Raw genomic sequence first — 23873 nt, 5'->3', positions numbered from 1 at the left:
CGACCAGCGTGGAGGTGGGTGACGGCCTGGGGGGGTTGGCCGCTGGAGAGGCGATGGCGTGGCCGCAGTCTGTATGTGTGGGGGGAGAGGTGTGTGTAGGGTTGTGTGTGTGTGTGTGCGGCGGGGTGGGAGGGGGTGGGTGGTTAGAGTGGGCTGGGCTCCGGGGGAGTGCAGGGAGGGGGGGGTGAGTGCCGGGGACAGGAGGATGACTTGCCGGGGGAGGGGGACGGGGGTCCGTGGCCAAGTAGGGGGGTGGGGGAGGACGGGAGTCCGTGCCGGGGAGGGGGACGGGGGGGGGGGTGAGTGCCGGGGGGGGAGGATGACTGCCAGGGAGGGGGACGGGGGGAATGGGGGTCCGTGCCGGGGAGGGGGGACAGGGGGGACGGGGGTCCATGCGGGTGAGGGGGGACGGGAGAGGATGGGGGTCCGTGCCGGGGAGGGGGACGGGGGGACGGGGGGGGGGGGTGGAGTGCCGGGGGGGTGGAGGATGACTGCCAGGGAGGGGGACGGGGGGAATGGGGGGGTCCGTGCCGGGGAGTGGGGACAGGGGGGGACGGGGTCCATGCCGGGGAGGGGGACGGGAGGACGGGGGTCCGTGCCGGGAGAGGGGGACGGGGGGATGGGAACCGTCCACGGAGGGGGATGGGGGGGACGGGGTCTGTGCCGGGGAGGGGGACGGGGGGGTCCGTGCCGGGGAGGGGGGACGGGGGGAGGGAGGGGACGGGGGGGGGAGGGGGGGGACGGGGGGTCCGTTGCCGGGGAGGGGGGACGGGGGTCCGTGCCGGGGAGGGGGGGTGCAAGTGCAAGTGAGTTGGGTCCACCTGGCCAGGTGCCAGCCTCCAACAGTCGGACCCATGCGGTCCATGCCACCTGGCTGGGGGAAGGAGGGGGGTATGGGCAATGATGACATGTCATCGTTCCCACCCCCCCCCCCCCCCCCCCCCGCCCCCATCATGCTTTCCGGTCAGCCAGCGATGTTGGCCGCCGGGTGGGCGGCAGCCGCTAATGTCCATGTTGCCCTGGATGAGGAGGAGGAGCGTGCCAGAGAGGCGGCACAGGCTGCCGCAGAGAGGGCAGGCGGCAGCCGACCAGGCTGGAGTGGGACACCTGACCGACAGGGGGAGGAGGACGTCACAGCCCCGCGGCAACGGAGGCACCCGAGGACGCCCCCGTGTGTACCGGCCCCAGCTGTCATACCAGGACCTCACGGACCGGGAATGCAGGAGGAGACTCCGGATGGGGCCGGGAAACCGTGGCACACATCTGCCACCTGCTGGCGCACCTGTCACCCGCATGGCACTGGCGGGGGGACACCCTCTCCCTGTGTCCGTCAAGGTATACGGTGGCCCTGAACTTTTATGCAACGGGTCATTCCAGGGCACCGAGTGGGGATCTGTCCGGCATATCGCAGACATCGGTGCACCGGTGCATCCGGGCAGTGTCAGGCGCCCCTCTATGCCATGGCACACCGCTACATCCGCTTCCCTGTGGACCGGGCCAGCCAAGATGCCCGGGCCATGGGCCTCTCTGCCGTGGCCAGGTTCCCCATGGTCCAGGGCGCGATTGATGGGATGCACGTCGCCCTGCGGCCACCTGCAGATAACAGGGCCGTGTTCACCAATAGGAAGGGGACCTATTCGCATGAACATACAGGTGGTCTGCGACCACCGCATGATGATCCTGCACGTCTGCGCCCGGTACCCGGGCAGTGTACATGACTCATAGGTGTTGTCGCGGTCATACATCCCCGGCATGTACGAGGGACGCCATCCCCGGCTGAGGGGGCTGGTTGCTGGGCGACAGGGGCTACCCATTGCGATCGTGGCTGATGACGCCTATACGGAGGCTACGCAATGAGGCGGAGAACCGCTACAAATGATGCCAATGTAGCGACAAGGGGAGTGATAGAGAGGTGCTTTGGCGTGCTGAAGATATGTTTCAGGTACCTGGACCTCTCTGGGGGCGCCTTCCAGTATCGGTCAGATAGGGGTCGGCCGCATCATTGTGGTGTGCTGCGTCCTGCACAATATAGCCCAGCAGAGGGGCGATGTGCCACAGGCAGAGGACGGCGGAGTGGAGGAGCAGCAGGAAGAGGCGCAGTCCTCCCCAGATGAGGGGGATGGGGGGCAATGGTCAGGGCAGACGGGCTAGACACGGGCGGGGTGGCTGTCCACCGTTACTGGCTGGGCCAGCGGGCACGGGACAGGCTGATAGCCGCCCGCTTCACTGACTAGAATGGGCGTGGGAATCGGGTAGTATGGCCACAGACCGCACACCATGGCAACACAGCCGACCACCCACACCCCCCACCCATCCACCCACCCAGCACCCTCACCCCCTCCTCTCCAACCCCACCCACCCCACCCGTATGCACACCACCACCCCATTGCCGATCCACCTGCGGCACAACGGCCGGGCTCACACAGTTGCCGAGTGGACGCGTAACTATTGCAGGCCATGGAGGATGATGGACAACCCGCCCCTGCGGTGAGCTCCTGGCTCCACATCGTTGGACTATGTCTGACCCATGGCCACAGTACCACCATCCACCCGGACCATCCCTGCATGCGGCTGTGACACTGCAGCTCACGGTCCCGTCCTCTGCCCGGGGGATGTTGATGGCGGCCCAGGGGGAAGGGGGCAGACTCATCTGGGGCTGAGGTAAGACCACCCCTCACACACACACTTGCGCTCAACGTACATGACACCCCCGCACACTTTGGACAGAGCACAAAGGCAGCTTCTGTAGGTGTAACATTGACTTTAATAACGAAAGGAGTTCATGCACGTGCCCTAGCCCCTAAAACTCATCTGTGACCTGCACCCGTGCCAACTTACTCAGTGTCTAATTGTTTGGCCTTACGGACCCTATGACTACGTCTAGGTGGTTCCCCAGACGGTACAGCAGAATTGGAGGTGGACTCCTGTGATTTCCGGCCCTCTGACACGGGATCCCTTTGGCGGCCGTTTCCTGGGGCGTCCTGGCCTAGATGGGCCAGGCTGCGGCCCCGGGCGACTGGGATGGTGAGCTGCCAGCCTGTCCTGCCCGTTGCCCAAACCCGATGCACCTGGGACGGAAGGGGGAGGAGCCCGAGGTATTGAGGGTGTTCCGGGACCTCCCCTACAATGGGACCCGGAACGGGCCCCAGCACCTCTTCCTCCCTCGGGGTGCCCGATGGCCCCCAGGCCTCTACATGGGCGGGGGGATGCGAACGGACTGGCCATCCGACGCCCCCCCGACATCTGGCGCTGCCAGTCCTGGAGGCCCGTGCTGGTATCGACAAGGATCTGCAGGTTTGCAGCCATGGAGCTCAGGGAGTTGGCCATCCCTGTCTGTGGTCTGAACGACGCCGGCTAGCACATGGGCAATGGCGCCGATGCCCTCAGCGATGGCCTGCTGAGACTGGGCCATGGCCTGCTGAGACTGGGCCATGGCCTGCAGAGACTGGGCTATGGCCTGCTGAGACTGGGCCATGGCCTGCAGAGACTGGGCTATGGCGTTGAGCGCCTCTGCCATCTGCCGCTGGCGCTGGCTCATGGCCCTCCTGTGAGAGGGCAGCCATGTCCTGGGCCACAGACGCCGCCTGCACAGAAAGCCCCAGGCCTCGCAAACTGCTCCCCATGTCTGACACCGTCGCACCCATTGCCTCCACCGCGGACGCCACCCGTGCGGTGTCGGCCTGGGTGGCACGCATGACGGGCACCACTGCCAGCTCCTGGACGCGGGTGGACTCCTCCACCTGCGACTGCAGCCGCCGCAAGCTGGCCGTCACCCTCTTCACTCGTCTCAGGTTCGGTGGTTGCATCGGACCAATGGGGATGGGTGTGGTAACTCCAGGAACCCGGGATCCATCTGGGCAGCAGATGTTCGCTTGGGCTGGGCTGCCCTCCGACCGCCCGGCCCCTCTGCTGCTCCTACCTCCACCTGCTGTACCGGGATGGCTGTGTTGTGCTCACCAGTGAGTGTACCAGGCGCCTCATCACTAAAGTGCCCAACCGAGGTGAGTGTTTTCTGCGATGGTGGAAGGGTGTTGGAGATAGGCAGTGGCGTTGTGTCATGCGCATCGTCCAACTCTGAGTCCATGGCACTTTGGGGGTGGCGGTTCGTCTCCGCCCATCCAACCTGTGTCACTGTCCTGTATTTCAGTTTCCTGGGTAGTGGTGTCCTGGGTAGTGAGTGTGTCCTGGGTAGGGGTGTCCTGGGTCAGGGTGTCCTGGGTAGGGGTGTCCTGGGTAGGGGTGTCCTGGGTTGTGGTTTCGTGGCTCGGCTGTGACGGGGGCCTGTGGCTGCCCCTCTCGTCGCTGGGTGGCACACGCCTGCGTCGTCGCACCCCCGCACGAGACGGGGCCTTCGTCTCCCTGTTGCTCCAGGTCTCTCCGTATCCCGTGGTCTCCGAGGGGCATCGTGCGGGGCGTCGCATGCCAGAGGGTCCGGGTCTCTCCATCTCCAGTGGTCTCCGAGGGGCATCCTGCGGGCGTCGCATGCCAGAGGGTCCGGGGTCTCTCTGTCTCCAGTGGCCTCCGAGGGGCATCATGCGGGCGTCGCATGCCAGAGGGTCCGGGTCTCTCCGTCTCCCGTGGTCTCCGAGGGGCATCATGCGGGCGGTCTGCATCTGCGGGGATGGGTGCCTCGACGTTCGCTCCTGTGATACACAATGAAGCATGCATGGTTAGACACGCAGGCAGTGATCAGGTGATATGAGGGAGGGGAGATATGGGGGATGGGGGATATGGGGAGGGGGGATATGGGGGAGGGGGTATATGGGGAGGGGGGATATGGGGGAGGGGGGGATATGGGAGATATGGGGAAGGGAGGGATATGGGGGACGGGGCTGTCGGTGGCTCACTTGCTGGTGGGCCCCCGACCTCTGCATCAGCAACCTCCCGGTCCTCAGGTCCGCCAGCCAGTTCCAGGGCCCTTCCCTCATGTTCGATCAGTGGCCTCTCTCATCAGCGGGCCTCCTCCAGTCCTCACATGCTCCCTGGTGTTGTGTGCGCGTTTTCTCCTGTGGGGGCGGTGGTGGCAGGGGTAAAAGGCAACAGTGTTAGACAGGTATATGAATGCACGCCAATCGGTTGCTGCGTGTATTGCAGAGGTTAAGGTTAGGGCTGGATTCACTTGGGGGAAATGGGGGGAAGGCAGATATGGGGGAGGGGGGATATGGAGGAGGGGGGGTTATTGGGGAGGGGGGATATTGGGAGGAGGGGGGATATGGGGGGAGGGGGGGATATGGGGGAGGGGGGGATATAGATATCGGGCGGGGGGGGGGGGAGGCTCACTCTGGCTGCTCTGACGAGGGTCGTTCACCTTCTTGTGGCACTGGGTGCCTGTCCGTGGTGTCAGGGGCCACAGCGCTGACGGCCTCTGCCACCTCCCTCCACAGACGCCAGCTGTGGCGTGGGGAGGCGACTCTGCGGCCGTGACCGGGATACAGGGCCTCCCTCCTCTGCTCCACTGCATCCAGGAGCGCCTCAATGTCACGGGACTGGAACCTCGGGGGCTGAGCGGCGGGGGCGGGCCATCCGGTCGGGTCTTCTGGTCGGGTGGGGGGAGCAGCGCGTCTTGTGAGCCGTCACGCCGTGCGGCGTGAACCACGTGAGCCAGCGCGGATATAGTCACGTTGCTGCTAGCCCATTCCGGCGCCGGAGACTTTGCGACGTTTGGGGCGGCGTGTGATGCAGGTGGGATTTGCGCCGTTTTTGGCACCAGTCGACGGACATCGCGCCGATAACGGAGAATTTCGCCCCTGATATCAAAATAAATGCATAAATTGTGTTACTGTGTTTGAGCTAGGCAATCAGGTGCAATTCGGGGGGCGTTTGTATTTGCGTGAATTAATGTAGGCTGCAGCCAATTTTCAATGCTGCAGCAGTTAAAACTTTCCATCCCAACCAGGCCAAGAGAAATGCAAGATTATTGACAGCAAGGGTACTAACCCTAAACTGACGTGAGCATCCTTAAATATACAGATCAAGTTTCAGTGACATCACTGGGATCAGATCTGCTATTCTTAACACATAGCCTGAAGAGGGGGGAGTGATCACAGCCAGAAGGAATCTAGTGGGGCAAGGTTTGGAAATATTTTTTATAGGTTGGGGGCCAGGGAGAGTAGAAGTGTACCCTGCAGACCCCAAAAGTGAACCTTGGGTCTCTCTCGCATTTTCCTTTCTCCCCCAACTAACATTCCCCTTTTGTGGCAGGAACAATTCCCCTGGGATCCTAGTGCCAGCCTTCTGCCACCCAATTTTAATGGCCGGACACCGGTTTCCTGCCAACTTCCCATCCCTTTTGACTGAGAAATCAAACAAACAACATATGAATGAGGTCAGGCTGTTAAAAGCCAATCTGCTCACTTTGCCAAATTCCTGCCCAGGAATTAAAAATCAAGTCCCATGTGTACTGCAGATCTTAGTGTCCGACAGTAACTGTAAAAGACCAGCGGAATGTATCGAGGGAGGTAGTTGGCGGGGGGGAGGGGGGTGGGGGGGTGGGGGGGGGGGGGTTTGCAACTGGTGTGATGTAAACTTTAGAGAAAAAGAAAGTTCAGAAAGAGAAAAGCAACGTTGGAAAGAGATAATTACTGACATATCATAGTCAACATGGAACAGTAGATTAGATTTTGGGTCATTATTTATAAGAAGTTTGAAATACTGATTGTTTTATTAATTCAATCATGGGAATGTGAGCGTCGCTGGTTGGCCACCATTTTATTGCCCATCCCTAATTATCCTTGAGAAGGTTGTGTAGTTAGCTGCCTTCTTCAACCACTTGCAGTCCACCTAGTATAGGTACACCCAGAGTGTTGTTAGGGAAGGAGTTCTCGGATCTTGATCCAGCGACAGTGAAGGAACAGTATGGGTGAGTGCCTAGGAGGTGGAGTTCCCATGTGTATGCTGCATTGCACTATATGTCCTTCTAAGGGGTAGCAGTCATGGGTTTGTTAAATGCTGTCTAAAGAGGCTTGGTGAGTTCCTGCACTGCGTCTTGTAGATGGTACACGCTGCTGCCATTGTGAGTCAACAGTGGAGAGAATGTTTGTGGATGGGGGTACCAATCAAGTGGACTGCGTTGTCTTGGATAGTGTCAAGCTTCTTAAGTGTTGTTGGAGCTGCACACATCCAGGCAAGTGGAGAGAACATTTCAGCACATTCCTGTCTTGTGGAAGGTGGGAAGGATTTGGAGAGTTATAAGGTGAGTTTCTCACTGCAGCATTCCCTCTGACCTGCTTTTGCAGCCACTGTTTTTATTTGACTAGTGCATTTCAGTTTCTGGTCAATGATATTCCTAATGATGTTGTGGTAGTGGGAGATCCAGCGATGGTAATGCCTTTGAACATCAAGAGCGATGGTTAGATCCTCTCTTGTTGGAGATGGTCATTGCTTAGCAATTGTGTGGTGCAAATGTAACTTGCCACTTGTCATGCCCGAGCCTGGATATTTTACTGCATTTGGACATGGACTGCTTCAGTACCTATGAGGTCGTGATCGGGTGCTAAACATTGCGCAATCATCAGCAAACACCCCCTCTTTTGACCTTGCGATGGAAGGAAGGTCATTAATGAAGCAGCTGAAGATGGTTGAGCCGAGAGCAGCTCAGTACTATTAATTACAATTAACTTGATTATTGGAAAAGGGAAGATAATGGTTATTCATGGGGGTTAATTAAATTTAGAATGGCACAGAATTCTGATTTGTTGTTTTATGGTGATGAAGGTGAGATGAGGGGTAGTTCAATCAATGCATTGGTAATAATATATTGTACACTATTAAGCAGTAGCTTTTATGGAAGCTTTTGTTATGACCTGACTCATCTCAGGCTTGTTGTGAAAGATTTCTTTATATTTTTCTTTCTAGCACCCGGGTTTCGCTAATTCTGGATGCGGATCAGATTATAGTCCTGTCAGAGGGCACAGTAGCAGAAAATGATACTGTCTCCAATTTACTGAGCAAGGACAGCACCTTTGCCTTTTTAGTGAAGTCCAATAAGTAGAGATGGTCGCAATTGGCCCGCTGGGTTTGTATGGGGATGCTGTGTTGCCTCTCACACAAATAAGCGTTGTATTCTGCTTTCAAACTAACACAGGCTTGTGTTTTATATTTCAGCATTGAGTGGCTAACCAATGTTCATATTTTTTAAAAGATAGCTTGATTTTGAGTAAATCATGCTAACAGGTGCTTTCTTTTTTCCAGCATCGAGTGCATACCATTTTGAATGCAGACTTGGTGATTGTGATGAAAAGAGGAATTATCCTAGAATACGACACTCCCAGTATACTCTTGGAACAAAAGGACGGAATCTTTGCCTCCTTTGTGCAGGCAGATAAATGATACATAGCAATAATTGCATTCTGGAGTTGCTTTTGTAATTTCATTTGATCTGTAAATAAAATTGGCACATTTCTTATGACTGTGATGCAGTGGTATAAGTTGTTCACTGACATCTCATCAAAATGTTAACTCCCACCATACCTTGCACTAGTAATACTAAAGGGATTGAAACAACAATTCAAACCTAAACTCTATATTAACATAAAACCATTTCAAACATTAGACAGAAGCATTTTCTTAAGCAAATCCCATAAACTTCCAATTCCTATATAACTAATCCATATAAATAGCATGTCAATGCCAAATAAATAATTCCTAAATTATGCTTCACCCAATATCTATGTATTTACACTGTGTATTTATCATATGTCCTGTGTATTTTTATGCATGGAACGATCTGCCTGGACTGTACGCGGTGGAACAATAGTTTTCACTGTACCTCGGTACACGGGACAATGAATCTAAATCTAATCATAATTCCAAATTCAGACCAGCAACATGAGTGACCCCATTTCTCTAGTATCTATTCTGTAAACATTCCATCATTGGAAGAAGCATTGTCCAAAAGTTATTCATTCCATACCTAAAACTAATCGTCTTGAATATATAAACTAAAAACTGCATCTACAGCAGGTTCAGTCTGTATTCTATGTCCAAAGTTATATAACACTTGGTTACTTAAACACAAATAATGTTTTAATGGCAAATCCTCTAGACCTGTGATGCCTTTCCACACAGCGATAAAAAAAATACATTTCTCATACTTCAGAAACACTTGTTTTACCTGGCCTTTAGCTTGGAAATTGTCTAATTGCATTGGTTGTAGCATTAGCTTTGTTATTCAGCCAGTACTATACACAAATCAAACTCAAAGCCATTGCTCCCAGGAAAAAAATGGTAAACTGAATCATTTTGTCAAATCATTGGAGTAATATTATTGATATTACAAATACTATGGGAATCAGTACAACTAAACTAAATAGATAGTAAGATTTCTCCAGCAGGTATACTTGACTAATTAGACCATCACAATACTAATAGGAACTACAGGAGCCTGCCTGCAAAATACACAACTATGAAATGCAGTTGAAAATGGAAAGAGCCTGCCTCGTCCCCAACATCCCACTTGAACGCATTGCAGTGGAGGAACCCAAGGACGCGTTTGTAATGCATAATTGTCATTCTAATTAATAAGGTTAAACTGCAAATTTAACATGACCAATAACACTCGGTGTAAAAGATATGGGCCGCAAATAATCAACCACATTTACAGGGTCGTTATCTTTTTTTTTATTTTAATTAAAGTTTTGCAAAGTTTTTCATAATAAATAGTAATAATCCTAACACAGCAAAATAGAGTGAACATTAACATAGTGCAAAAAGAGAATATACAATAGCAATTGACTAGACGTGACCCCACACGCCTCAGTCTTCCCACACCCTCCCAACGGAGCACTCACCCCCACTCCCCTACGGGTCGCTGCTGCTGCTGACGTTTTAATTTTCCCTGAGAAGTCATCGGACGGTATTATGCCCCCGCTCAACAGCAGCAGCTTTGTACACTTGGCAAAATTATTTACATACATAAGTAGGCATCTGTTTGTGGTGTTGTCGTCCCTTGCTTCTCCCAGACGGAGTTCGCTGCCATTGTCGTCTCGTGCGCACTTCCACTTCTGCGGCCCTCCCGTCTTCCCCATTTTCTCTGTTCCTGTGGATGTTAAGTTTGTTAACATTTCCCTGCCTCTCCCCTTCCCCTCCCTGGCTCTCCTCTACTGTTCCATGTCTCTTCACTCTACCCCCCTCTTCCCCCTTCTGCACCCCCCCTCCCCCTGTGGTTCGCCTTTCCTTCCTCTTAGATTTAGCTTCCCCCCCCCCCCCCCCCCCCCCGCTCTCCCGGTCTATCTCACCCTCTCATGCTTTGGCTACTTTCCCCTGTTTCTTGGCTACCTGGCTATTCTTCTGCTTGTTTGTTGTCCACAAACAGGTCTCGGAACAATTGGGGTGAATGGCTCCCACGTTCTGTGGAAGCTGTCGTCTGACCCTCGGATGGCGAATTAGATTTTCCCCATTTGGAGAGATTCCGAGAGGTCGGACAGCCAGTCTGCAGCTTTGGGCGGTGCTGCTGACCGCCAGCCGAACAGGATTCTACGGCAGGTGATCAGGGAGGCAAAGGCAAGCCAAAGAAGGTCTTACAGGGTCGTTATCGTAGTCGTCCATTTAATGTTCACTTGTTTGAGGAACCGAGGGAATTGTTTTACGATCGCTTTGGAAATGCTGGGATGTAAACACTCGGATGGGTAAAAAAAAAAGTGACCTGGTGTGAATTTCCCGTGGAAAGTATTGAAATAGCGGCTGTTTCTGGCTGATCTAAGACAGGTCAGACAGACTCACATTCCAAACCCCAACACCAGGTGAGAACATGGGATGTAAGTCAAAGGTACGGACGTATCTTTCTCAGGGTGAAAAATGTTGTCAGTCACGTATTCAAATCAAATGGGTGAGGGTCCTGTCCTCGCCAATGATAATAGAAAAATCTACAGCCACATTCCTGAGCATGTTGGTGCTGCGAGCTACCTCTAGCATTTTGACATTTTGCAATGTGTTCCCAGACTTTCCCGGCACCCAGGGTGCATTCATAACAAACGAATATCTTGCAAGCAGCAGACACATGTTCCACTTGGAGGAGGGTCTGCTCGGCAGTGGATTCCGTGAGGAGCTGGGCTCCAATCTCTTCCAATCCTGACAAAACACATCACAATCCCGCGGCAATCTGTGTGCCGCGAGTATTTTACCCAGCAGGTCAAGGAGATAGAACAAAGAACAAAGAAAATTACAGCACAGGACCAGGCCCTTCGGCCCTCCCAGCCTGCGCCGATCCAGATCCTTTATCTAAGCCCGTCTTCTATTTTCCAAGGATCTACTTCCCTTTGTTCCCCGCCCGTTCATATATCTGTCTAGATGCATCTTAAATGATGCAACCGTGCCCGCCTCTACCACATCCGCTGGCAAAGCATTCCAGGCACCCACCACCCTCTGCGTAAAACACTTTCCACGCACATCTCCCTTAAACTTTCCCCCTCTCACCTTGAAATCGTGACCCCTTGTAATTGACACCCCCACTCTTGGAAAAAGCTTGTTGCTATCCACCCTGTCCATACCTCTCATAATTTTGTAGACCTCAATCAGGTCCCCCCTCAGCCCCCGTCTTTCCAACGAAAACAATCCTAATCTACTCAACCTTTCTTCATAGCTAGCACCCTCCATACCAGGCAACATCCTGGTGAACCTCCTTTGCACCCTCTCTAAAGCATCCACATCCTTCTGGTAATGTGGCGACCAGAACTGAACGCAGTATTCCAAATGTGGCCTAACCAAAGTCCTATACAACTGTAACATGACCTGCCGACTCTTGTACTCAATACCCCGTCCGATGAAGGCAAGCATGCTGTATGCCTTCTTGACCACTCTATCGACCTGCGTTGCCACCTTCAGGGTACAATGGACCTGAACTCCCAGATCTCTCTGTGCATCAATTTTCCCCAGGATTCTTCCATTGACGGTATAGTCCGCTCTTAAATTAGATCTTCCAAAATGCATCACCTCGCATTTTCCTGGTTTGAACTCCATCTGCCATTTCTCTGCCCAATTCTCCAATCTATCTATATTTTGCTGTATTCTCTGACAGTCCTCCTCGCTATCTGCAACTCCACCAATCTTAGTATCATCTGCAAGCTTGCTAATCAGACCACCTATACCTTCGTCCAGATCATTTATGTATATCACAAACAACAGTGGCCCGAGCACGGATCCCTGTGGAACACCACTAGTCACCTTTCTCCATTTGGAGACACTCCCTTCCACCACTACTCTCTGTCTCCTGTTGCCCAGCCAGTTCTTTATCCATTTAGCTAGTACACCCTGAACCCCATACGACTTCACTTTTTCCATCAACCCGCCATGGGAAACTTTATCAAACACCTTACTGAAGTCCATGTATATGACATCTACAGCCCTTCTCTCATCAATTAACTTTGTCACTTCCTCAAAGAATTCTATTAGGTTTGTAAGACATGACCTTCCCTGCACAAACCCATGCTGCCTATCACTGATAAGTCTATTTTCTTCCAAATGTGAATAGATCCTATCCCTCAGTATCTTCTCCAACAGTTTGCCTACCACTGACGTCAAGCTCACAGGTGTTTAATTCCCTGGATTATCCCTGCTACCCTTCTTAAACAAAGGGACATCATTAGCAATTCTCCAGTCCTCCAGGACCTCACCCGTGCTCAAGGATGCTGCAAAGATATCTGTTAAGGCCCCAGCTATTTCGTCCCTCACTTCCCTCAGTAACCTGGGATAGTTCCCATCCGGACCTGGGGACTTGTCCACCTTAATGCCTTTTAGAATACCCAAAACTTCCCCCTTCCTTATGCCAACTTGACCGAGAGTATTTAAACATCCATCCCTAGCCTCAACATCCGTCATGTCCCTCTCCTTGGTGAATACCGATGCAAAGTACTCATTGAGAATCTCATTCATTTCCTCTGACTCCACGCATAAATTCCCTCTTTTGTCTTTGAGTGGGCCAATTCTTTCTCTAGTTACCCTCTTGCTCCTTATATATGAATAAAAGGCTTTGGTTTTCCTTAACCTTGTTAGCCAAAGATATTTCATGACCCCTTTTAGCCCTCTTTATAGCGCATTTGAGATTTGTCCTACTTTCCCGATATTCCTCCAAAGCCTCATCAGTTTTAAGTCGCCTAGATCTCATGTATGCTTCCTTTTTCATCTTAGCTAGTCTCACAATTCTACCCGTCATCCATGGTTCCCTAATCTTGCCATTTCTATCCCTCATTTTCACAGAGACATGTCTGTCCTGCACTCTAATCACCCTTTCCTTAAAAGACTCCCACATTTCAAATATGGATTTACCCTTAAACAGCTGCTCCCAATCCACATTCCCTAGCTCCTGCCGGATTTTGTTATACTTGGCCTTTCCCCAATTTAGCACTCTTCCTTTAGGACCACTCTCGTCTTTGTCCATGAGTATTCTAAAACTTACGGAATTGATGGGTTCAGAAATTAAATGCAATCCATTTCTTGGATAGCTTGCAACAATCTGACAACCACACGTGATTGTATCTGTCCCACACCCTCCCAAGTGTGCGCTACTGCAGTCAGTGCTCACCATAAGCAGCCAGACAGGGCTCTCTGGTGCTAAGGCTCATGAACTCAATGAATACCAAATGCCCAGCTTAATGTCCCTCCTCCGTTCAATCGTGAACTCCATTACGTAACTTTGAGTTACCAAGAGTATGAGTGCTCCTGACGATGCCCACAATATGCCTACTGTTTGCCACAAATTCCCCCGCTAAAAGCCAACTGTTGGTCTATCCACAGCGGAGGGCCCCACAATCCAACCGCACACTAAAATAATGAGTATGAGTAAAAGCTTGTATGAGTAAACTTGGCGAGCTTAATTTCTCTTCGGAATCTCAAGTGGTCTGCAATAATCCACAACCAAATTCTGAACAAGTGATCTGAATTGAAGGATGGTCGAATGCCCTACTTATGAGGCTTTAACTTTAGACTTTGAGCCGGCCATCATCCCGGGGGTGAAGTCATGAAGCAGTCCCTCAAAGGGCAGTGAAACTGTCCAACTTTCCCCTCCAAAGGTCGTTGAAGCCAGTGCCAATTGAAAAGGTCAAATCCGAGGTTGAATATTTTTGGGTGTGGACCCAAAGTTGGCAAATGGAGTTAAAATGCAGACCAGCAGTGATGGGATTGGATGTCCAAACAGGGTCAAGTGGCTGGACGCTATTCCTCTTCCAATCGTTTCACTCGTCAGTCACTGCATCCAGAACACCAGCCACGCACAGTGTCATGGCAAAGTGCTGTAAACTTTATCCCGGCGTGTACAGCTCTCCTCTGTCACCATTCTACCGAGGGAGGAGACAGGCTGTATGTGCCTGTTTGAAACGCAAACTTGGCCCAGGTAAATACGCCCTCAGACAGTTTGGCTAACACAATAGCCTTGGGACAGTAACACCAGGCCACGTTTGGTCGCCTGTCTCTGTGGATATTAAAGTGCTAACTGCCAGCACTAAACAATCCAAAGGAAAACAAAACAGTCATGTGGTAAACCACGGTGTTGCATTGTATGGCATTGTGCTGTGTTGTACATGCCTGGGCTTGTCCAGGCTGGCTCTGTAGTGATCTGTACATCTGTACATACATCTGCACATACACCAGGCACTACAGCACAGATGTAACAGCCACAGCATCACTAGAGGGCAGCATCAGAGACGGGTATAAAGGGTCCAGCCCAAGAGAGGATACGCCTCTTTCAGAAGCACAGGGCTAGTGAGCAGCAGCACACTGAGACAGCTCAGCATAGGCAGTTTACCTTAGCTTCACTGGTCATACCTCTTGACTATTATATCTGGTTAAGCTCTGGAAATAGAACAAATCCACTGAATACAGTATTTGTGTTAACTGGAAGTTTACAATCTTTATTCAGACTTAGAGAATAACATAGAACATAGAACATAGAACAATACAGCGCAGTACAGGCCCTTCGGCCCACGATGTTGCACTGAAACAAAAGCCATCTAACCTACACTATACCATTATCATCCATATGTTTATCCAATAAACTTTTAAATGCCCTCAATGTTGGAAAAGGATTTTATTTATTGAATTCACCATCTGCCATGGTGGGATTTGAACCTGCGTCACTAATTACTAGCCTAATGACAACACCACTATGCTACAGCCTCCCCTTCAAGAAATGAAATGAAAATCGCTTATTGTCACAAGTAGGCTTCAATGAAGTTACTGTGAAAAGCCCTTCAATGAAGTTACTGTGAAAAGCCCCTAGTTGCCATATTCCGGCGCCTGTTCGGGGAGGCTGGTACGGGAATCGAACCGTGCTTCTGGCCTGCTTTGGTCTGCTTTAAAAGCCAGCAATTTAGCCCAGTGAGCTAAACCAGCCCCTAACATATGATACCAGGAGTGATTTCAGAAAGCTAGCTAGACACCAGGAAGAGAAGAAAAACTTACACCGGATATTCAACTGTGGAAGACTTCGCAGCAAATGGTTCCTCGACGACTAACTGATTCGATGGAACTTGTTGGAACTCCATGGCAGCTGGAAACAACCGGTAATTTAAGTTATAACTGGAAAATGTTTGAACAGCTGTTCCAAATATTTATCACAGCTAATGATTTAAGCACTGCCTCTGAGGCAATGAAAATAACCCTACTACTCTCAACAGGAGGGCATGAAGCTAGAGAAATCTGTAATTGCTTTAATTACTTAGAAGGTGAGGACAACACCAAAGTAGAAGTTTGCTCAAAAAATTTGCTGAACGCTGTAACAGTCAGTCTGGTGCGATGGTGGAAAGATTTAACTCTTGTCAGAGAAACGGAGGGCTCATCGCTGATTTTATTACAAATCTCAAGTTAATACCACAAGGCTGTGATTATGCTGATTTCAGAGACACTGTGATAATGCATCAATTAATTTCTGGACTATCTGATAAAAATTTGAGGAAAGAACTTTCACGAAATAAGTATCTAATTCTAGAAATCGCTATACAAAAATGCCTTGCTTATGAACAAAAACAAAATCAATACTTTAAGTCTCTACAAACACAGAATCATCATTTAGAAAACAAAATCGGTAAAAATGGCGTGAACACTCACCACGAGGCGGAGGCAGGGTTGAATCGGAGGAAGATGGAGGTTCTGAGCCATCTTGAGAAAGGAGCCGCACATGCTCAGTTGCAGAAAGAGCGCACAGTACAGGAAACTCGGAGTGCACATGGGCAATCGAGTCCTACGCATGACGTCACGAGCGTCATGGCATCAGAGGACCAGGACCACGCCCACTTAGAAGGGAAATGCACGAAAATGAACAAAAAGAAATTTAAAGCTACAAAACCCAATTTTCTTGCCTCAAAAGACAGAACAATGCCCGAACTTACGCCAGCAGTTGAAAATAACATTCTCAACACCCTGGAACAAGCTGTCAGCACTGCCCTAGAAGATGATATGGTCCTTGTAGACTACGACTCAAATGAAAATTTCATCTTGGGAGAAGGCTACCCCAGTACCAAATCTGAACCGCAACTAGAGGTGTTGTACCGTGAAGACACCGACGATGAGTTCTTTGGATTGGGGAATCTTCAGCCCAGCATATATGACATCCCGACTCGTGAGTGCAGGATTATGCTGCGGCCTGACGCCAAGAAACAGAGAGTGGTCCACGCACCACAAAGGGCCCCAGCCTCCAAACAAGAAGATGATTTGTTCATTGAACATGAAGAGAACGATCACAACTCCGAAACAAAAAGCGATGATTTGTCTATCGAACAATACACACAATACTGCTCAGGCATGGCTGAGTTGATCACAGCATCAGCAACACAGTTGAAAAGCTCAATACGACTCTTCTCATGGTAGATGAATCCAATGCCATGGTGCCATGACAGATCACCGGTACATTGGATGACAGCAATACCCAAGACGAAGATGATGCCACACAGAGAGCACAGAACGACTCCATTCAGAGAGCACAGATCGACTCTACAGCGAGAACACTGCACGACCTCACAAAGAGAGCGATGAAGGGCTCCACAGAGAGAGCGATGAAGGACTCCACAGAGAGAGCGATGAAGGACTCCACAGAGAGAGCGATGACAAACTCTACAAAGAGAGCGACACAAGCCTCCACAAAGAGAACGACGCAAGCCTCCACAAAGAGAGTGACGCAAGCCTCCACAGGCAGCTCGGTGACAGACTCAACAATGGAACATAGAACATAGAATTTACAGTGCAGAAGGAGGCCATTCGGCCCATCGAAACTGCACCGGCTCTTGGAAGGTCAACACTCCACCCGATCCCCATAACCCAGTAACCCCACCCAACACAAAGGGCAATTTTGGACACTAAGGGCAATTTATCATGGCCAATCCACCTAACCTGCACATCTTTGGACTGTGGGAGGAAACCGGAGCACCCGGAGGAAACCCACGCACACACGGGGAGGATGTGCAGACTCCGCACAGACAGTGACCCAAGCCGGAATCGAACCTGGGACCCTGGAGCTGTGAAACAATTGTGCTATCCACAATGCTACCGTGCTGCCCACCAGGCACCAGAAAGCAAGCAAACACTCCATAGAGAACGCCATGCATGTACAAGACCATGAAGATCTACCCAGCTTATTTGAGCCGCCAGAAGAAGACTATGAAAGTCTACCCAGCTCATTTAACCAACAAGAAGACACTGAATGTCTACCCACTGTATGTGAGACAAGTGACGAAGAAATCACAATTCCCATACAGGATGTGCAGGATCACAGTGAGACTGACAGATCTCAGCTCGTCTGCACAGAAGCACTCAATAAGCAGAGGACGGCTGCTCATGAGCCCAGAGAGACCACGTCAAATGAAATCCTGAAGATTTTGACTCCAGAAGAGGAGCACCAAGAGTCCAGAGAGACCACGTCAATAGAAATCCTGAAGATTTTGACTCCAGAAGAGGAGCACCAAGAGTCCAGAGGGACCACGTCAAATGAAATCCTGAAGATTTTGACTCCAAAAGAGGAGCACCAAGAGTCCAGAGAGACCACGTCAATAGAAATCCTGAAGATTTTGACTCCAGACGAGGAGCACCAAGAGTCTAGAGAAACCATGGCAATAGAAATCCTGTAGATTTTGACTCCAGAAAAGGAGCACCACGAACCACAACAAAATGAAATCGTGAAGATTTCAAAGAGATCAATGATGATTCAAATGAACCTGAAATGACTCCAAAAGAGGAGCACCAAGAAATCAATGATGATTCAAGTGAACCAGAAATGACTCTAGAAGAGGAGTAGAAAGGAAGCAAAGAAGAGGAATCGAATCCACCACAAATGACTGAAGTCATCAACATCAATGCAACATCAGATCATTCTCACAATTCTCAAGAAGAAACGCTCAATGTAGCAGATACCACAAAGGACACTGACACCAATAACTGTGACAGTGACTCAAATCATCCACATGGCACACTCATTGAGCGCAACAAGAACAACAAAAACCGCAAGAAGCACAGCAGAAACAAGAACAACAACAGCAACAACAAGCACAACATGCAGCGCAACAAGAACGACAAAAGCAACAAGAAGCATTCCAGAAACAACAAGCACGACAAGAAAAAGAACAAGAATAAAAGCGAAAACAACAAAAACAGAATCAACAAGCGCGACATAAAGAACAACAGGAACGACAACAACAAGAACGACAACAAAAACAACAAAGACAGAAACGACAGGAACAACAACAATGAAACAACGACCTGTACAACATGGTACAACTCTGCACGTGAAGGACAATGCCACAGCACACTGCAAAAAAATGACAAGACTACAAACATGCCATGGCATGATAAAGAATCCCACGAATTCACATCTGCTCCAGAACAAACAAGCAAAACAGCTTTCATGAACGATGACATACAGAATCAATACCACAAACACAGGAAAAAGTTGAGGTCAGACAACGGTGCGATACAGAATCGCTACCCACAATCAAATGGAACAGGGGAAAAAGGTGCCCACATCATTAAATGACTCATCAGCAAGGCAACCGAGTCACGTTCCAACATCAACCTAGCTCTGTTGTCGTACCGAGCAACCCCATTGAGCTCAGGACTGTCGCCAGTGCAAATGCTCTTCGGCAGAGACATCCGGACAACCCTACCAGCAATGCAGTTCCGAGACCCCGACAACGCACTGGTTCTCGACAAAATGCGAGCACGCCGCTCCAAACAAAAACAATACTACGATCACCATGCGATCCCACTCAAGCCACTAACAATGGGTGACATTGTCAGAATCAGGGACCCAGAAAGCTGAGCTAGCCACAGTGATCAGGCAGGAGCCACCGCGGTCCTACTTTGTCAAATCATCAGTTGGAGTACTTTTTCGCCGTAACCACCGGGATCTATTAGAGATTTGACCTACAACGCCAGTATTTCCCACACTGGACTTGACCGAGTCCATTTGTCCACAGGACGTTCCTCGCCACACAACGCCAGACAGTACTTTTGATGACATCAAACCATCATCCCTACTACCACCGTTAAGATGCTCCAGCAGAAGTCGTAAGACACCCGACCGGCTAGATTTGTAACGACACTTCGACACACGTGCAAGACGAATATGGACATTTCTCACGATGGATTCATAACACAGTTAATTGTTTCTGTATTACTTTTATCATCTTCACAGTGTGCAGATTTGCATATTCTCACCACTTGTTATGTACAGTTTTCTTGAGGCCCATCTAGAAAACATGTCAAATTAAAGGGGATGGGGATGTAGTGATCTGTACATATGTACATACATCTGTACATACACCAGGCACTACAGCACAGATGTAACAGCCACAGCATCACTAGAGGGCAGCGTCAGAGATGGGTATAAAGGGTCCAGCCCAAGGGAGGATCCGCCTCTTTCAGAAGCACAGGGCTAGTGAGCAGCAGCACACAGACAGCTCAGCATAGGCAGCTTACCTTAGCTTCACTGGTCATACCTCTTGACCGTATTATATGTAGTTAAGCTCTGGAAACAGAACAAACCCACTGAATAAAGTATTTGTGTTAATTGGAAGTCTACAATCTTTAATCAGAATTAGAGAATAACAGAGGCTCCACCTGTGGCTCCTCCCCTTGAGCTTATGTATAAAAGTGGCAAGTCCCCGCCTCCGACCCAGTTCGGGTCCAGAGGCAGGAGGCTTGCTGTTTGGTGCATTAAAGCCTCAATTACGTTCATCACTCGTCATGTGTTTATTGATGGCATATCAATTTAATACACTAAACTTCTACAGATGAACTTATCACTCAAGCCCGATCACTTGGAGCTGGACCCACAGGCAGCCAGCGCCACAGAAACGTTTGAACACTGGCTAAGCTGCTTCGAAGCATACCTCGCATCCTTCACCGAAGACTTCACAGATCTCCAGAAGAAGCGGATCCTCCACGCACGGGTGAGCCCAAGAATCTTTCTCCTCATCAGGGACGCCCCCTCGTACGCGGAGGCAATAACGCTGTTGAAGGGACAATACGTGAAATCCGTTAACGAGGTGTATGCTAGGCACCTCCTCGCCACGAGACGGCAACGCCCTGGGGAATCACTTGCAGAATTCCTGCATGCCTTGCGTATACTCTGCCGGAACTGTGGCTGCTGGGCGATATCAGCTACCCAGCACACGGAGCTGCTGATCAGGGACGCTTATGGCGCGTGCATGAATTCAAACTAAACCCGCCAGCGATTACTAAAAGGGGGTCACTCGGCCTCCCAGAGTCAGTGCAACTCTCCAACCCGTGGTGGTGGCCTCCCAGAACATGGGGGCCTACACCTCTGACCGCGGCACCCTCATTGCAGCCAGCAACCGACCCGGGTGCGACGCAAGCCTGTGCCGTGCAGCGGCCCGCCAATGCCAGAGGCCCGAGGTGCTACTTTTGCAGCCAGAGTAATCACCCCAGACAACCGCCCGGCACGGAACGCAACTTGCAACGGGTGTGGGAGGAAGGGCCACTTTGCGAAAGCCTGCCAGGCCCGGTCTCCCCCTAAAACTTCTCGGCCTAGCAGCACTGCCTGCTGCCTGTCGGGGCCGCCTTTTCGACTCCGGGAGCACAGACAGCTTCATACACCAAGATACGGTAAGGCGCTGCTCCCTCCCAATCCTACCCGCGACCCAGAAAATCTCCCTGGCTTCCGGATCCCACGCAGTCGAGACCCTTACTGTACAAGGCGTAGAGTACGCTAACTTCAAACTCTACGTCCTACCCCATCTCTGCGCTGCCCTATTACTGGGGATCGACTTCCAGTGCCACCTCCAGAGCCTTACTTTAAAGTTCGGCGGACCCCTGCCCCCCCCCACCGTCTGTAGCCTCGCGACACTTAAGTTCGCCCCACCCTCCCTCTTCGCAAATCTCACCCCGGACTGTAAGGCTGTCGCTACCAGAAGCAGACGCTACAGTGTCCGGGACAGGGCCTTCATCAGGTCGGAGGTCCAGCGACTCCTGTGAGAGGGGACCATTGAGGCTAGTAACAGCCCAAGTGGTGGTCGTCAAGACTGGGGTGAAGCACCGGATCGTCATCGATTACAGCCAGACCTCAACCAGTACACGCAGCTCAATGCGTACCCCCTTCCCCGCATATCTGACATGGTCAATCAGATTGCGCAGTATCGAGTCTTCTCCACAGTTGACTTGAGGTCTGCATACCACCAGCTCCCTATCCGCCCGGAGGACCGCCAATCCACTGCCTTATGAGGCAGAGGGCGACCTCTACCACTTCCGTACGGTCCCCTTCGGCATCACCAACGGGGTCTCGATCTTCCAAAGAGAAATGGACCGAATGGTTGACCAGTACGGGCTGCGGGCTGCGGGCCACGTTCCCATACTTAGTCAATGTCACCATCTGCGGCCATGACCAGCAGGACAATGACGAGGACCTCCGGCATTTCCTCCATACCGCTAAACTCCTGAACCTCACCTATAATAGATAAAAATGCGTCTTCCGCACAACCCGCCTAGCCATCCTTGGCTACGTCATGGAACACGGAGTCCTAGGGCTCGACCCCGACCACATGCGCCCCCTCCTGGAACTCCCCCACCCCCACTGCCCCCCTAGGCCCTGATGAGATGCCTGAGGTTCTTATCGTACTACGCCCAGTGGGTCCCCAACTATGCGGAAAAGGCCTGTCCACTGATCAAATCCACCATTTTTCCCCTGACGGCTGAGGCCCGCCTGGCCTTCAACCGCATCAAGGCAGATGTTGCCAAAGCCGCAATGCTGTGGACGAGTCCATCCCATTCCAGGTGGAGAGCAATGAGTCTGACTTTGCTCTGGCCGCTACACTCAACCAGGCGGGCAGGCCCGTGGCTTTCTTCTCCCGTACCCTCCAGGCCTCCGAAATTCGACACTCCTCCATTGAAAAGGAAGCCCAAGCCATCGTAGAAGCTGTGCAACATTGGAGGCATTACCTGGCCGGCAGGCGATTCATTCTCCTCACTGACCAATGGTCGGTTGCCTTCATGTTCAATAACAAACAGCGGGGCAAGATTATGACAAGATTCTGAGGTGGAGGATCGAGCTCTCCACCGACAACTATGATATCTTGTACCAACCTGGGAAGCTCAATGAGCCCCCAGATGCCCTATCCCGCGGTACATGTACCAGCGCACAGGTAGACCGACTCCGGGCCCTCCACAATGACCTCTGTCAACCGGGGGTCACCCGTTTTTTCCATTCATCAAAGCTCGCAACCTGCCTTACTCCATCGAGGAGGTCAGGACCGTGACCAGGGACTGCCAGGTCTGCGCAGAGTGCAAACCGCACTTCTATCGGCCAGACACAGCACACCTGGTAAAGGCCATTCGCCCCTTTGAGCGCCTCAGCATCGACTTCAAAGGGCCGCTCCCCTCCACTGGCCGTAACGTGCACTTCCTCAACATCGTTGACAAGTACTCAAGATTCCCCTTCGCCAACCCATGCCCTGACATGACCTCTGCCTCCGTCATCAAGTCCCTGAACAGTCTTTTCACCTTGTTCGGGTTCCCCACCTTCATCCAGTGATCGGGGTTCCTCCTTTATGAGCGACGATTTGCATCAGTTCCTGCTCAGCAAGGGCATCGCCTCCAACAGGACGACCAGCTATAACCCCCGGGGAAACGGACAGGTGGAGAGGGAGAACGTGACAGTCTGGAAGGCCGTCCTTCTGGCCCTACGGTCTAGAAGTCTCCCAGTCTCCCACTGGCAGGAGGTCCTCTCCGACGCGTTCCACTCCATCCAGTCGCTCCTGTGTGCAGCCACCAACGAGACTCCTCATGAACGTATGTTTGCCTTCCCTAGGAAATCCACATCCGGGGTCTTGCTCCTGTCCTGGCTGGCAGTCCCAGGGCCCGTCCTTCTCCGGAAGCATGCGAGGAGCCATAAAACCGACCCCCTCGTCGAGAAAGTCCGTGTGTAGCGCAAAGTGGAAATCGGACAGTTTTTGCCTGCGCTCTTCCTCCATAAACAGTGATGTGGAGATTCCGGCATTGGATTGGTGTGAGCACAGTAAGAAGTCTTACAACACCAGGTTAAAGTCCAGCAGGTTTGTTTCAAACACTAGCTTTCGGAGCACTGCTCCAGCCTCAGGTGAATTCACCTGAGGAAGGAGCAGTGCCCCGAAAGCTAGTGTTTGAAACAGACCTGTTGGACTTTAACCTGTGTCATGAGAATGTCGCCTTAAGAAATGTTTGACTGCTCATGTTACTGCAGTGATGTCAGAGTGTGGGTGGAGCTGAGCTCTGGTTCTGCTTTTTGGTTTCACTTTGAGAAAAGCTTGGGTGTGTCTCTGTTTTTGTGGTTTCGTTTTTCAGTGTGTTGCAGCTGAAGTCAGCCAAAGCAGCTGTATTGTTGAGCTCTCTGCCATGAAGGACTATCTCTTAATCATTTGGTGAATTCAGAATTATAAATGTTTTCAGTATTGAATGTAAACCCT

At 51.3% G+C, this 23873-nt stretch overlaps 1 protein-coding gene across 1 annotated transcript in view; it reads left to right on the top strand.

The window, feature by feature from the left end:
* LOC140384522 (ATP-binding cassette sub-family C member 8-like) overlaps positions 1-8407 on the top strand; it is a 497256-nt gene extending 488849 nt beyond the window's left edge. The window contains 1 exon segment of the mRNA XM_072466291.1: positions 8191-8407. Coding sequence (XP_072322392.1) covers positions 8191-8328 — 138 coding nt within the window. The 3' untranslated portion in view covers positions 8329-8407.
* The last annotated feature ends 15466 nt before the right edge of the window (positions 8408-23873 follow it).

This window comes from Scyliorhinus torazame, chromosome 10 (assembly GCF_047496885.1).
Source record: "Scyliorhinus torazame isolate Kashiwa2021f chromosome 10, sScyTor2.1, whole genome shotgun sequence".
Taxonomy (NCBI): Eukaryota; Metazoa; Chordata; class Chondrichthyes; order Carcharhiniformes; family Scyliorhinidae; genus Scyliorhinus; species Scyliorhinus torazame.
The sequence above is the reverse complement of the archived record's forward strand: the minus strand, read 5'-3'. Positions and strand labels throughout refer to the sequence as shown.